This window comes from Schistocerca cancellata, chromosome 2, assembly GCF_023864275.1.
Source record: "Schistocerca cancellata isolate TAMUIC-IGC-003103 chromosome 2, iqSchCanc2.1, whole genome shotgun sequence".
NCBI classification, from domain to species: Eukaryota; Metazoa; Arthropoda; class Insecta; order Orthoptera; family Acrididae; genus Schistocerca; species Schistocerca cancellata.
In genome coordinates this window covers 101,210,480-101,225,051 of record NC_064627.1, presented here as the reverse complement: position 1 = coordinate 101,225,051, position 14,572 = coordinate 101,210,480, and the positions used below count along the sequence as shown (strand labels likewise).

The window sequence follows — 14,572 nt, the reverse complement described above, 5'->3', positions numbered from 1 at the left end:
AGGACTTGCAACCCTCCCCGCCAACAATGCCACAAGATCATTCTCTTTCAAACGCGCACTCACGCAAACGCAACTCATAGACACATGATCACCGTGTCTGGCACCTGAAGCCAGAGTGTGGCCTTTTTGGCCGAAAGCTCTCTTTCCAATAGTCCTTTTGTTGTGCTTATCTGCGACTCAGAATCTCCGCTATGTGGTGAGTAGCAACTACCCTTTTCATAATATTGTTACAGTTTGTAGTCAGTCACTCTTGTAGCGAATAATGTGATTGCTGTACTCCATATAGTAACATCATTTGAATAACATTAAGATTATTGCTGGTGACTTAAGGGGAGCTGGTCGTGAATGGGCTGCATTTTTATACCTCGCTCTCAGTGCACATTACTTTTTATCTACAATGCGGAGAAAGTTGTGGTTTTTTACCAGCAATGAATGACTTTAACTCAAGCTGTAAAAGGAAATTTATTGAAATATCTGTTATAGTTTAAGAATTACAGTATTTTGCCTGATAGTTTTTTTATAATACATGTTCCCATTATGGTACCATTTTCTGGTCCATCATCGGTCTAATAGCATTCAAACTGTGGCAGGCTGCTGTCAACAGTCATAGGAACACATTATGCCTCTCGTTTTGTAATTTGGAGTATATCCGAGGAAATAGAAAAACCCTCATTATACCACATTACTATTTTGTCTAAAAATACCGCTAAATTATATAGAATGACAAACATAGATCATTTCTGAGATGTATTAGGCATAATACAAAGATTCTGTCTCATTCTTCACTTGCCACACGCAGTTGTTCAAACTAGTCGCTATTGTGAAATTATACGTATCTAATGTTCTGAAAATGTAGTTTCGAGAACATGAGAAAAGAGTAAAACCATTGTGAAGTTATACGTACCTAATGTTCTGAAAATGTAGTTTCGAGAACATGAGAAAAGACTGTTAAGTGTTTTTGACTCATTGTAGGCCTCTTTCAGAACATTCCGGCAGCGTAATCTTGTTGGCCAGCTGCTTCTTTATCCTCTGTAGACTTTTTCAGGAGCCTTTTCCTTACTCTGGACTCTTTAGTGGTGGCTTCCACAGCCCTTTCAGCTACAACTAGTCGCTGACGATCTATGGCCTATCATATTATTACCTGGTTGGATGTCTAATATGTCCATTACTTTTGTCCTGCTGATTACACCATCACTGAAACAGATGACAGCATACATCACACACATTTTGAGTACTATCCATCCAACAAACACTGTCTTTGGTACTCGTTGCCACACGCAGTTGTTCAAACTCTCATTAGGGTTTTGTGTATGGCCATGTAGACATTTTGTAAGTAATTTTGTATCTTCAAGGTCCCTGTGTATTGGCTTTATTGTTTCCTCGACTGTGGCAGGCAAGAAATGTTTAGGATGATATTCCTAGCTTGACGCATGAGCGTGGCTGGTTTGCAGACATCTGTTCAAAGAGCGTTTAAGACCAAATAAACAACTGAAAAGTAAATAAAAAACACATTTTTTTTAAACGGGATAAAATTGTCTTTGAGATGGTAACAAAAAATGTTTTCGAAAATTTCAGTCATTCCACGTCCAGGTCCCCTTAATAGTTACAATTCTATCTAAGAACCGTAAATATGAATAAGCAGACTAGAGTGTTGAATTAAAAGTTGGAAGAGGAATTTGTTTTTGTAGAGAGAGTGTTAAATCAATGTGTACTGTGTCAAATAACATTGTCAGAGTTCGACTCCAGTAATTTGAAACACCATCATGACACTACAGACATCTGTAAGTAAGAAGACTGGTGGTGTGTGATGCGTTCTGCGCAGACTTCACGCACTCCAGCCATTACCTGTTCTGGCAACTGGCAATGCTGGGGAAAGCACCACATCGGACCCCTTTTTCAGCTTCTCTCCTTATAAAAAAATCATATGCTTAGAAAACTAATGCAATCGCTACTTTATGTGTTTGCTTTATTCGACATACTGTATAATGAACATTACAGTTGATAAGGGCTTTCACCTATAACTAACGTAAAATTCAACGCCGAATGTTCTGTCTACAGCCTGAAGTGCACACTCAGATGGACGTGGCAGAATGACACTGTTGGCTTAACTAGAGTACAGAACATTAAGAAAATGTAAATAAATAAAATAAAAATATGATAAACACCAGTGACATTTCTTGTCAGATCGTCAGCATCATACTATTCTTGCAACTGCAACACAGGGAACTGTTAATAAACCGTGCAGCTGTACTTAGTCCTTTATTATTGGACTACTACCGGTTTCGCGGTACTAAAAGCCACATCTTCAGATGAACATCTGTATAACAATACATCCATAAGGAATAACAACACTGACACATACACTGGTATGGTAAATTATTTTAAGATTTAAAATTTTTTTTCAAAAATATGAAATACTTTTACACGAGAATATCGAAATGTTAGCACTCAAATGACTAAAATATTTGAGCGGAAAAGCTCAGAACTTTTTCACCCTACACTCATAGCTGTGTTTGCCCTACCTACAAGGTTGTACGAAAAATTAATCGGTCATAAAGTAAAGGAACAAAATTGGGCTCAAAGACTGTTTCAGTTCTGAAAATTTTAAAATTACATAAGTTAAAGAAAAACTTCATGATCAGAATACAGTTTTGACTAGTTTTATAGAACCTGGCCGAAACCGAAGCTATTTTTTCCTATTGCAAAAACGAAGAAGCCTTACACAAATGGGGCTTTATAAAACAGAATATTGCACAAGTTGTTTCTGTTTTAGGCCAAAACAAATATGCAGAAAATTGTTGATGAGATATCCGGTGCTAGACATTTAATAGAAACAATAAAGATGTTTATGACTGTAATTGAAATAAAAATGTTCCTATTAGTTTGCAGATACAATGTTGATGAGATATCCGGTTGTAGACATTTAATAGAAACAATAAAGATGTTTATGACTGTAATTGAAAGAAAAATGTTCCTATTAGTTTGCAGATACAATACGGTTCACTTTGAACAGTTCCGTAAGTTTTAGGCTGCCAAAGGTAAGGTTATTGGCCACCCCTTTTGGAAAGGGGTGTTTGTTTTCACGAGTATCTTCCAGCGTGTTTCCTCGTGTAGGGCCCGCCTTCCGTGCCAGAGAGCTCTAACTCGTCCCGCATCCCTACGTTCCGTCGACTTCGCGCCGGTGGGATGTCAGACACGGAGTTGTTGATGCGCGTGTTGCTGCTGGCATGCGGGGAGCGGCTGTATCCAGTTCCCGTGCTGCTGCTGTAGCTGCTGAAGGCCGCGCAGGAAATGGTCGCGCAGATGCTCTTGCGGAGGCGTCCGTTGCACACCACGAAGAACACGAACAGCGCCATCCTGCAGGCAGCACAAAACCTCGTGTTATGACTGGCTCAGTTTCTGCATGGAAGTGAAGACATGATTTAGTATACAGAGTGGAATAGAGCTTTCGCCACATTAGCAATACACAAATATATCGATATTCTTACCAAAAAGTATCGATATGTACGACGCGTGTTTCCGCCACCAAAATATCGATATCGAAATAGTAATATCGAGTGCCGATATTTTCATTTTATATAACATTTTTTCGCAATTATAGGTAAATCTTTGAGACTGTTATTTTGAAATAGTAGTAGAACATAATTTTAATTTCACTGCGTGAAGGAATCTAAATACTTAAAGTTTTGAACATGGCTGCGTGGTCAGCGACCGTTCAGAAAGCAAAAGTAACAGCAATAGCAGCCCTCGGTCGCAACAAAGGAGTCTTTTGAGCTAGGTCTCGGTGTTAATAGGCTACGTGACATGCCAGTTTGAGAGTTTTATTTCTGACGAAGGCACTCATAGCAGTACCGGAAACTAAGTCAAAAGACTCCTTTTCTGCGACTGAGGGCTGCTATTACGTGGTGCATTCAAGTTCTAAGGCCTCCGATTTTTTATCTCCGGGATGGAAGGAGATAGAAGCATGCGCATTGTTTTAAAATGAGGCCGCGTTCATTGTCAATATGTCCCAGAGATGGCAGCACTGTACGGCAGATGGAATTTTACCGCCAGCGGCGAGAATGAGAACTGTTTTAAATACTTAAAATGGCGACGTTTTCCTTACTTGAACAGCGTGCAATCATTCGTTTTCTGAATTTGCGTGATGTGAAACCAATTGAAATTCATCGACAGTTGAAGGAGACATGTGGTGATGGAATTATGGATGTGTCGATAGTGTGTTCGTGGGTGCAACAGTTTAATGAAGACAGAATATCGTGTGACAACAAACCGAAACAACTTCGGGCTCAAACAAGCCGGTCTGACGACATGATCGAGAAAGTGGAGAGAATTGTTTTGGGGGATCGCCGAATGACTGTTGAACAGATCGCCTCCAGAGTTGGCATTTCTGTGGGTTCTGTGCACACAATCCTACATGACGATCTGAAAATGCGAAAAGTGTCATCCAGGTGGGTGCCACGAATGCTGACGGACGACCACATGGCTGCCCGTGTGGCATGTTGCCAAGCAATGTTGACGCACAACGACAGCATGAATGGGACTTTCTTTTCGTCGGTTGTGACAATGGATGAGACCTGGATGCCATTTTTCAATCCAGAAACAAAGCGCCAGTCAGCTCAATGGAAGCACACAGATTCACCGCCACCAAAAAAATTTCGGGTAACCGCCAGTGCTGAAAAAATGATGGTGTCCGTGTTCTGGGACAGCGAGGGCGGAATCCTTACCCATTGCGTTCCAAAGGGCACTACGGTAACAGGTGCATCCTACGAAAATGCTTTGAAGAACAAATTCCTTCCTGCACTGCAACAAAAACGTCCGGGAAGGGCTGCGCGTGTGCTGTTTCACCAAGACAACGCACCCGCACATCGAGCTAACGTTACGCAACAGTTTCTTCGTGATAACAACTTTGAAGTGATTCCTCATGTTCCCTACTCACCTGACCTGGCTCCTAGTGACTTTTGGCTTTTTCCAACAATGAAAGACACTCTCCGTGGCCGCACATTCACCAGCCGTGCTGCTATTGCCTCAGCGATTTTCCAGTGGTCAAAACAGACTCCTAAAGAAGCCTTCGCCGCTGCCATGGAATCATGGCGTCAGCGTAGTGAAAAATGTGTACGTCTGCAGAGCGATTACGTCGAGAAGTAACGCCAGATTCATCGATTTCGGGTGAGTAGTTAATTAGAAAAAAATCGGAGGCCTTAGAACTTGAATGCACCTCGTATTGTTAATTTTAATCTTACCTTTTGAGCTTTCATCACGTCAGTCTTTCTCTTTCACTGTGTGAAGCAAGTATAGGCGTACAAAGAAGTTCGATTGCACTGGGGGCTGGTGGTGTGAATACAATAACAAGATTTCCGATTGAAGAAACAGCGCACCAGTTGTATTAAGAATTTTTTTGAAAGCAGCTAGTGTGCTATTTCTTCATATCGGCATTCTTCAAAACAGTTACTGAAAATGATGAGCGAAAATCTAAATGACAATTGGTCTTTGAGGTGGGCGGAGACGTGTCAGGGGGAAACGCTGACGTAATCCGCGCTCGGCGCTACCAGCAGAAACTTGAAACACTCCCTATTAAAACCTGTCGTTATTGACCAGTGGATTATAGCCTAAGAGTTTAAGATAGTTTGACCGTGAGCAACTGATAAAGGCTGATACGTTAATATTTTCACAGGGGTTTTTTCGTATCAAATCCAACAAAGCTAATTAGGATGTCAGGCAGCAATAATTGGTACAAAATCATTGTTAATGTTCTACATCTTTTGTTAAAAAAGCACGAATGAGGCAGTTACTTCCTTCGTCGGACAAAGTAATAAAAGTTTACTCATGATAGGTCGCCTCTTAATGTCGTCACATGCCAATAGTCTTCATGTGGCACTGAATATACAATCCTCACTGCAATCCAAATCGTGTGTATCCGGCCCGGTTGCGCGTAATCACGGTGCACAAATGAACACATAAAAACATCAAAAAAATCACTCAATTACCGGCATTTACGTATTTGCTGGAGGTCAGGCCCACGGCTTTGGGTGACACATACGGCCGTTAAATAATTGTAAACGAGTTCGTCCATCTTGCCGAAATCCGCCCTGCTCGCTTAGCAGCCAACAACTTACTTGCTCGGTGTCGTAACACTGGCTACCCTCTGGCGTACTGGGAGCTCGACTGTGACTAGTACCTACTGTGACCTGCGTGAGGCAAAGATACATTATTCTCAGTACGTAGAAACTGCAACGTTTAACTTCAGCTCGCAATTCTGACATTACAACTGCTGGATCGCTGCTGGCGTTTGCAGAAATGAAAAAAAAGAAAAAGACGGAAGTCGTCATGAAGTGAACTGGACAAATTCCATGCGTGACGAAACCGAACGACGTACCCATTGGACAACTTTTATTGTGCCATTTACATGTTGTTACCATTGTTGGCAAAGTGGTTAATGGTTAATGGTGGTAAGTTCCTATGGGACGAAACTGCTGAGGTCATCGGTAACTAGGCTTACACACTATTTGATCTAACTTAAACTAACTTACGTTAAAGACAACACACACACCCATGTCCGAGGGAGGACTCGAACCCCTGACGAGGGGAGCCGCGCGAACTTGGCAAGGCGTCCAGGCCGCGCGGCTAACTCGTGCAGCCATCAATGTGGTTATCGCCAAGCGTCAACGTGCATCGTTTTCCTTTCAGTTCTTGCTCTAAGGGAGATAAGCCGGCTGCTAACTTGTTCATGCTAACTTGAATATCTAGTAATAAATCAATGCTTAAATATTTAGCTCTAAAACCGGCAGTATATTTGCAATGTGCAACAGGTATTTTTATAGGCCGGTACATCGATATTTTTACCGTCGATTTATCAATACGTTTTCCCGATATATAGATACATTAGATACATTTTTCCGGTATATCGATACTATTTTCACGACCGCTACGGTCGCAGGTTCGAATCCTGCCTCGGGCATGGATGTGTGTGATGTCCTTAGGTTAGTTAGGTTTAAGTAGTTCTAAGTTCTAGGGGACTTATGACCTCAGATGTTGAGTCCCATAGTGCTCAGAGCCGTTTGAACCTTTTGATACTATTTTCCGGTTTATCCTAAGTTGACAATTATAATTTTTTAAATATCGATATACACTCCTGGAAATTGAAATAAGAACACCGTGAATTCATTTATTGACACATTCCTGGGGTCAGATGCATCACATGATCACACTGACAGAACCACAGGCACATAGACACAGGCAACAGAGCATGCACAATGTCGGCACTAGTACAGTGTATATCCACCTTTCGCAGCAATGCAGGCTGCTATTCTCCCATGGAGACGATCGTAGAGATGCTGGATGTAGTCCTGTGGAACGGCTTGCCATGCCATTTCCACCTGGCGCCTCAGTTGGACCAGCGTCCGTGCTGGACGTGCAGACCGCGTGAGACGCTTCATCCAGTCCCAAACATGCTCAATGGGGGACAGATCCGGAGATCTTGCTGGCCAGGGTAGTTGACTTACACCTTCTAGAGCACGTTGGGTGGCACGGGATACATGCGGACGTGCATTGTCCTGTTGGAACAGCAAGTTCCCTTGCCGGTCTAGGAATGGTAGAAGGATGGGTTCGATGACGGTTTGGATGTACCGTGCACTATTCAGTGTCCCCTCGACGATCACCAGTGGTGTACGGCCAGTGTAGGAGATCACTCCCCACACCATGATGCCGGGTGTTGGCCCTGTGTGCCTCGGTCGTATGCAGTCCTGATTGTGGCGCTCACCTGCACGGCGCCAAACACGCATACAACCATCATTGGCACCAAGGCAGAAGCGACTCTCATCGCTGAAGACGACACGTCTCCATTCGTCCCTCCATTCACGCCTGTCGCGACACCACTGGAGGCGGGCTGCACGATGTTGGGGCGTGAGCGGAAGACGGCCTAACGGTGTGCGGGACCGTAGCCCAGCTTCATGGAGACGGTTGCGAATGGTCCTCGCCGATACCCCAGAAGCAACAGTGTCCCTAATTTGCTGGGAAGTGGCGGTGCGGTCCCCTACGGCACTGCGTAGGATCCTACGGTCTTAGCGTGCATCCGTGCGTCGCTGCGGTCCGGTCCCAGGTCGACGGGCACGTGCACCTTCCGCCGACCACTGGCGACAACATCGATGCACTGTGGAGACCTCACGCCCCACGTGTTGAGCAATTCGGCGGTACGTCCACCCGGCCTCCCGCATGCCCACTATACGCCCTCGCTCAAAGTCCGTCAACTGCACATACGGTTCACGTCCACGCTGTCGCAGCATGCTACCAGTGTTAAAGACTGCGATGGAGCTCCGTATGCCACGGCAAACTGGCTGACACTGACGGCGGCGGTGCACAAATGCTGCGCAGCTAGCGCCATTCGACGGCCAACACCGCGGTTCCTGGTGTGTCCGCTGTGCCCTCTCGCAGTGTCCGGAGCAAGTATGGTGGGTCTGACACACCGGTGTCAATGTGTTCTTTTTTCCATTTCCAGGAGTGTATAACAGTCCCGATATTCTTAAAAATGTCAACACCCACAAAAACAGGGTGCTTAATGTACGCTGTGAGCGTTGCTTTTTCCCCGCTTGCCCAGCAACCAACATTCATGGGGGGGGGGGGGGGGAGGGGGGGGACAGGCAGGCTTACAATTCCGGCCGCGGTGGTCTAGCGGTTCTGGCGCTGCAGTCCGGAACCGCGGGACTGCTACGGTCGCAGGTTCGAATCCTGCCTCGGGCATGGGTGTGTCTGATGTGCTTAGGTTAGTTAGGTTTAAGTAGTTCTAAGTTCTAGGGGACTTATGACCTCAGATGTTGAGTCCCATAGTGCTTAGAGCCATTTGAACCCAGGCAGGCTTACAGAACTCCATCGGTGTGGCGAACCCGCGCTATGGGCACCTTCCCCCCCCCCCCCCCCCCCTCCTCACTCCACTACTTGCTTGCCAAGCGGTTCAGTTTTACACACGCTTTCATGCGTGCGGACTCTCGCAGAGTGCGACCCAACAGCCACGTGGCGCTTTCAAACGGTAGTCTGCTACTTCACAAAGCAGCGCTAGGCGTAGTATCGTGTAAAAGAAGCTCATCGAGCTTGCGCTGTGTGATGAGATAGGCTTTTTTCTGTAGCAGTTACGGCAGCAACGACATATGGGTATGTGCCCGCCCGAGTTTATTAATTTTAAATATGGTCGATTTTTTGTGAAAACTACAAATGTGTGATTTTGTTGCTTTTTGATATTACATGAAGGGCACAGCAGCTACGCGGCAGCTGAAAGGATCCCCAACCTCGTACGAAATGTTGACGTCACTGGACGGAGCCTTCAAAGAGACGACGACTGCGGGCAAGAAGAAGATGCCGGAGGCTTCCCCTAGACGCCATGGCGTACGTTAACAAAACAGTGTAAAACTGTTTCAAACTAAAAGTGAAATGATATTTGTTCAGTTCTGTGATAGCCGGTCTATGATAGCCACGCTTGCAGACGCGTGTACACTGATGAATCAAAACATTATGGCCACCTGCTTGTCTACCCGTCTTTTATACGAAATACTTCACCGATTCTGTGTATCAAAGATCCGACGTTTGTTGATATGTTTGTGGAGGTATATGGTATTAGATGTGTACTCACAGGTCATGTAATTCGTGTAAATAACGGGCCGCTCATTTGCATACGCGCTGATGGCGCCCGGTAGCGACCCAGATGGGTTACATAGGATTCACGTCAGGCGAGTCTGGTCGCCGGTACATCAACCTGAGTTCATTATAATGCTGCTCAAACCACTCTAGCACGGTTACGACTCCGAGACATGGACAATTATGCTGCTGAAAGATGACATCGCCATCGGGGAAGACATCATGTGTGAAGGGATGCAGGTGGTTTGCAACTGTCAGCGTGTCTTCGATTACTCCCACAGGTCCCATGCAAGCCTAGGAGAATGTCCCCAATAGCGTTGTAACGTCCGGGCGCGCTGCACGTCTCGAGCCGCCGTTCACCTCAATGAAGGCGTTTATGACCATCGACCTACTGTAGTAAAAATGTGATTTACCCGAAGCGCCGACAAGTTTCCCTTGATAGAAGGCCGACTCCCGATGGTACCATGCCCAATGCAATCGTAAATGACGCTGTCGTTGGATCGGCATGTGAAGACTTGGGTTTTATCTGCTGTGAACCTCCACGTTCAACAGTCCACGAGAACGGTGAGCTCCAAAACACTGTTTCGGCAGACATGCCACAGATCACCATCTATTCTACTTTACAGAGCAGACAAGCCTCCGAACCCCGTGTTCTGTGAAGAGTCGCGTACGTTCAACCATTTAGCACCTAGTGGTAGTTTTACTATCCACCTCTTCGTCTAGATGCTCACGAGAATAGTGCGCGAACAATCGATGAGCTTCGCCATTTTCGATGTCCTCGTTTACAGGCTTTTCGTAATATTAATCATCTGTCGCTTATCTCAGTGGATTTCCCCATTTGGAGCTGGTGTCTTTGCTAGGGCGATGCCCATCCGTCATTGCTGCGCTTATGCACTCTTCATAACGCATCACGTGCCCACAGCTTTACCAGGGGCCCTATTCTGTATCTTTTCGTCATTTTGCCGATTGGTTCGGTACGCGAGCGCACCGAACGGTCTTGTTTTCGAAACAGAGACCCAACGGTAAGCCTTTCGAAAGCGTTACCGAAAAGTCCTAACGAACCGAAACGCTGTTGTCAGTTCTCCTCGTGCCAACCAATGAAAAGCAATCTGCCTCAGATCCGCGCATGCGCACTGCTGCGCCACAGTAGCACGAAGTCTAAGCGCCTAGCAGCCAACACAGGCATGCCATTCTTCATAGTACCGAAAAGTGTGGTTAGAGTACGTAATACTGCTCAAATTTATCTGACCACGAGCTTCCATGTATGCATAACAACGATGGAATATTGACTGTGTTCTGGAAACTGTCGTAAATGTCACATCATTCATTTTATTCTCATTCACATCGACTTCTTGGTTTGGATTTTGCGTTTCGGAATATGAGTTAGGAATGGAGTGTAGTATCACATTGTACAAATACATCTACAGAAACACCCGAAAAATTCGTCATTTTTTTCTGTTTTCCGTCGTTCCTTAGTTGCTTCAAAATTCATGGAGGTATGTTCCATCTATGCAACTAATTGAAGGCAGTTTGTTTATTGCCACACGCATTTCGCTACCTTTATTCGTGATGATGCTTCACAAATGAAAGAAGTGAAACACATATGGGAATAAACTGCCTTCAATTAGATGCATAGACGGAGCGCATCTCCACGAACCGAAAAATTGTTTAAGAGAATGTCAGAGAGTAAGAAGATGCAGAGAATGTGGTTGCAGCTCGCTCATAGAGATCCAAATGATGAAGTAGCCTACGTCCCTATATGATAACAACGATTTGGTTCATAAAAACAAAATTTAAAAATCGTCTTTTCGAGAGCGTGTGGCGTGTGCAGCTATAGAAGTTGGTTGTAGTTTATAATATGCATCTGATGAATCAAAATGTTTCATATATGGTGGTATAGTCTGAAAATATTGTGGCGGGAACATTTCATCTCTGTCTACTGTTGTTAAGGATTCGATCGCAGATAAATACTTGTGACAGGCTAGAGTATGAAGACGATTGCTGCTAGTTTTTATTTGGACTAATTTACGTTGTGCTCTTAGATTCCTGTCTGATCACACTCTCAGAAATCGCAAAGTATTCTGAAAAAATGGTGAATTATTTGTGACAGGAAGTAGTATAAATATCACTACCAGTTGTTTCATGAACAGTAATTTCATCTTTCATTTCTTAAACATATGGAAGTCACGAAATCGGTGATACTCGTTACTGAGAAAGCGTGCTCTTACTTGTAAATTACAACGAGTATTTCAGGAAATACTTAACTTTGACGATTAACGAAGTCTCAGAATATGTTGCAAACACAAAGAGGAAAAAAAAATTCGCTTCCAGCGATATACGAACCTACGCCCTTGGCCACGGCAGTTCGTCGCGTTACCAACTTCGCTACTACAACCCTTTGTACTTTATACTTTCTGCCCTTTATTTTATATAATTCCATTCGAGAGAGACGCATGCTGACTTCGCTGCCGAATCGTGCAGGTGTAAGCCGTAAATGCACGAAATTTTGGAAGGTTTCCTCTATCAGACTTCACAAAATTCCTTTGCATTGTCACTTAAAAGATTTAAACGCGTTTTGATAATTAATAAGTAAACCATTTGCGGAAAAGAGTACGCGAAGTCAATAGTAATTTCAGCTTACACTGATAAATATGTCTTGATATTTAATGATCTTTAAACTCTTAATTGCATAAAAATAACAGGTACTTTGAGAGAATGTTGACCGAAAAGGTTTTTTTTTCTTTGCATGTTGTAATCATTCACAGTAACAACCTAACCAAACCATATTTCTAACAAAGGAAAATAGTCTATTATGAACTCAATTTTAAACCGGACTCGTCATGTGGTGATTCTTTAGTAACACAGTCACTAAATCCAAAAATAAAACCGCTCAATTTGTTTAACATAACAAATTATAGGTGTAAATAAACCACATCTAACGGAACGACAGGGCCATATTGAAATTCAAAACCTCACGGTGCAGTTGTCGAAAAATCAGTGGGAGGACTGTTCGGTAACAGGTCTCAGAAGCTTATTGAAAAGGAAATTCGGAAAAAGAACCGAAAATGACATCACTACTGAGACTAACCTATTGCACAGATCGGTATGAACGATATAGAATAGGGCCCTAGGCGGCATCCAACCTCGCGGTGAGCAGTGGTCGTAATGTTTTTCGTCTTATCAGTATATGTTAAATCACTCTCGCGGCGTTGTCTGCAAATAGTGTTCTGAAATAAAACGTTTTTGTGTCCTCGGAAAAACAGATAAAAGTGTTGATGGGTTGAATTATTCTCGAAATTAATGGTTCAAATGGCTCTGAGCACTACGGGACTTAACTTCTGAGGTCATCAGTCCCCTAGAACTTATAACTACTTAAACCTAACTAACCTAAGGACATCACACACATCCATGCCCGAGGTAGGATTCGAACCTGCGACCGTAGCGATCGCGCGGTACGAGACTGTAGCGTCTAGAACCGCTCGGCCACCTCGGCCGGCTCGAAATTAACGAATCAAATTAATTTGCACTGAGATGTGTTAGAAGATCACGAAAATGAGTCAATTTTTTCGGAATGGGAATTTTTTGTCTATTACGAAGTCAAAGGAAAGTGGTATTCAATTCCTGACTTAGCGAGATCACGAGAAGTTGTTAAGAACTGTGACTTCTGAAATATCTGGAAAGCTTAGGGATCGTGATATGGTAGATCAATCAAAAATTATTCAAGAAGGTCTAAGTGGTGACGAATCACGCAAAATAGTTTTATAGACTTGAGAATTTTTCAATTCTCCACGCAGAGATAACTGCACTCGCTGATCTTGGTGTTAACAGTAATCCTCAATCGGAATAGTAACCGAAATAAACTGATGAAGAGTATGTTTCTTTCAAACTCATGTAATTAAATTTTGAAGATAATTTTTTGATATATGAACATTATTGAGTGCTCACAGTTTGACTGCTGGAGGAGAAAACAAATTGCCTAAATAATAATATTACTAATCTTCGGGTACACATGTGTGGTTAGACGCGGTCACTTGAAAGAAGGTGGCGGAATTTAGTTTTGCAAACGAGCTACGCAAGATATGCTCTGTCAGTACATTAAATAAGTTACTGTTCCATAATATCCCTATAAAGAGATTGCGATTTAACCAGCCACATAAGAATATCTCAGTGTCGTCCATTGCGACAAGGCGTCAGTTCAAATGGCTCTGAGGACTATGGGACTCAACTTCTGAGGTCATCAATCCCCTAGAACTTAGAACTACTTAGACCTAGCTAAACTAAGGACATCACGCACATCCATGCCCCAGGCAGGATTCGAACCTGCGACCGTAGTGGTCGCGCGGTTCCAGACTGTAGCGCCTAGAGCCGCTCGGCCACTCCGGCCGGCAAGGTGTCAGTAACATCTCAACTGAGACACACTACAAATACACACACACACACACACACCCACCCACCCACCCACCCCCCCCCCCCCCCCCCCCCACACACACACACACACACACACATTGCAACTGTGTATCCTATCGCAAGCGAGTAAGATCCACATGGACATAGCCCGCCCATGCGGCGAAGTAGTATCGGTGATCTTCGGCAACTTGAGGCACGCAAGGCGAACTTTATTCGTTCTCTATCACGCACACCTTAGCCTAACGAACACCACGCGAATTTCACAAGAGGTTGCAGTGCTGTATATGGACTCCGATCGCCATCGACGCCGTGACGAGAGGCAAGTGGCGTATGAATTTTATTTATTTATTTATTTATTTGACCTGATCAGATTAGGGCCATCAGGCCCTCTCTTACATCGGACCAGTGTTTCACACATGCAGCATTTCACACATCAGAGTTACATCATGACAATACTTTAAATAAGAAAATTAGATTACTCTAGTCACAATATGAATAAAGAATAATGACTAAGACCTAATAAAGTAAGTACTGGCAGTATTTT

At 43.9% G+C, this 14,572-nt stretch overlaps 1 protein-coding gene across 1 annotated transcript in view; it reads right to left on the bottom strand.

Moving 5' to 3' along the window:
• Positions 1–1,970: 1,970 nt before the first annotated feature.
• Positions 1,971–14,572, bottom strand: part of LOC126161363 (uncharacterized) — a 249,699-nt gene continuing 237,097 nt past the window's right edge. The window contains exon 14 of the mRNA XM_049917133.1: positions 1,971–3,357. Coding sequence (XP_049773090.1) covers positions 3,081–3,357 — 277 coding nt within the window. The 3' untranslated portion in view covers positions 1,971–3,080. The remainder of the gene's footprint in view (positions 3,358–14,572) is intronic.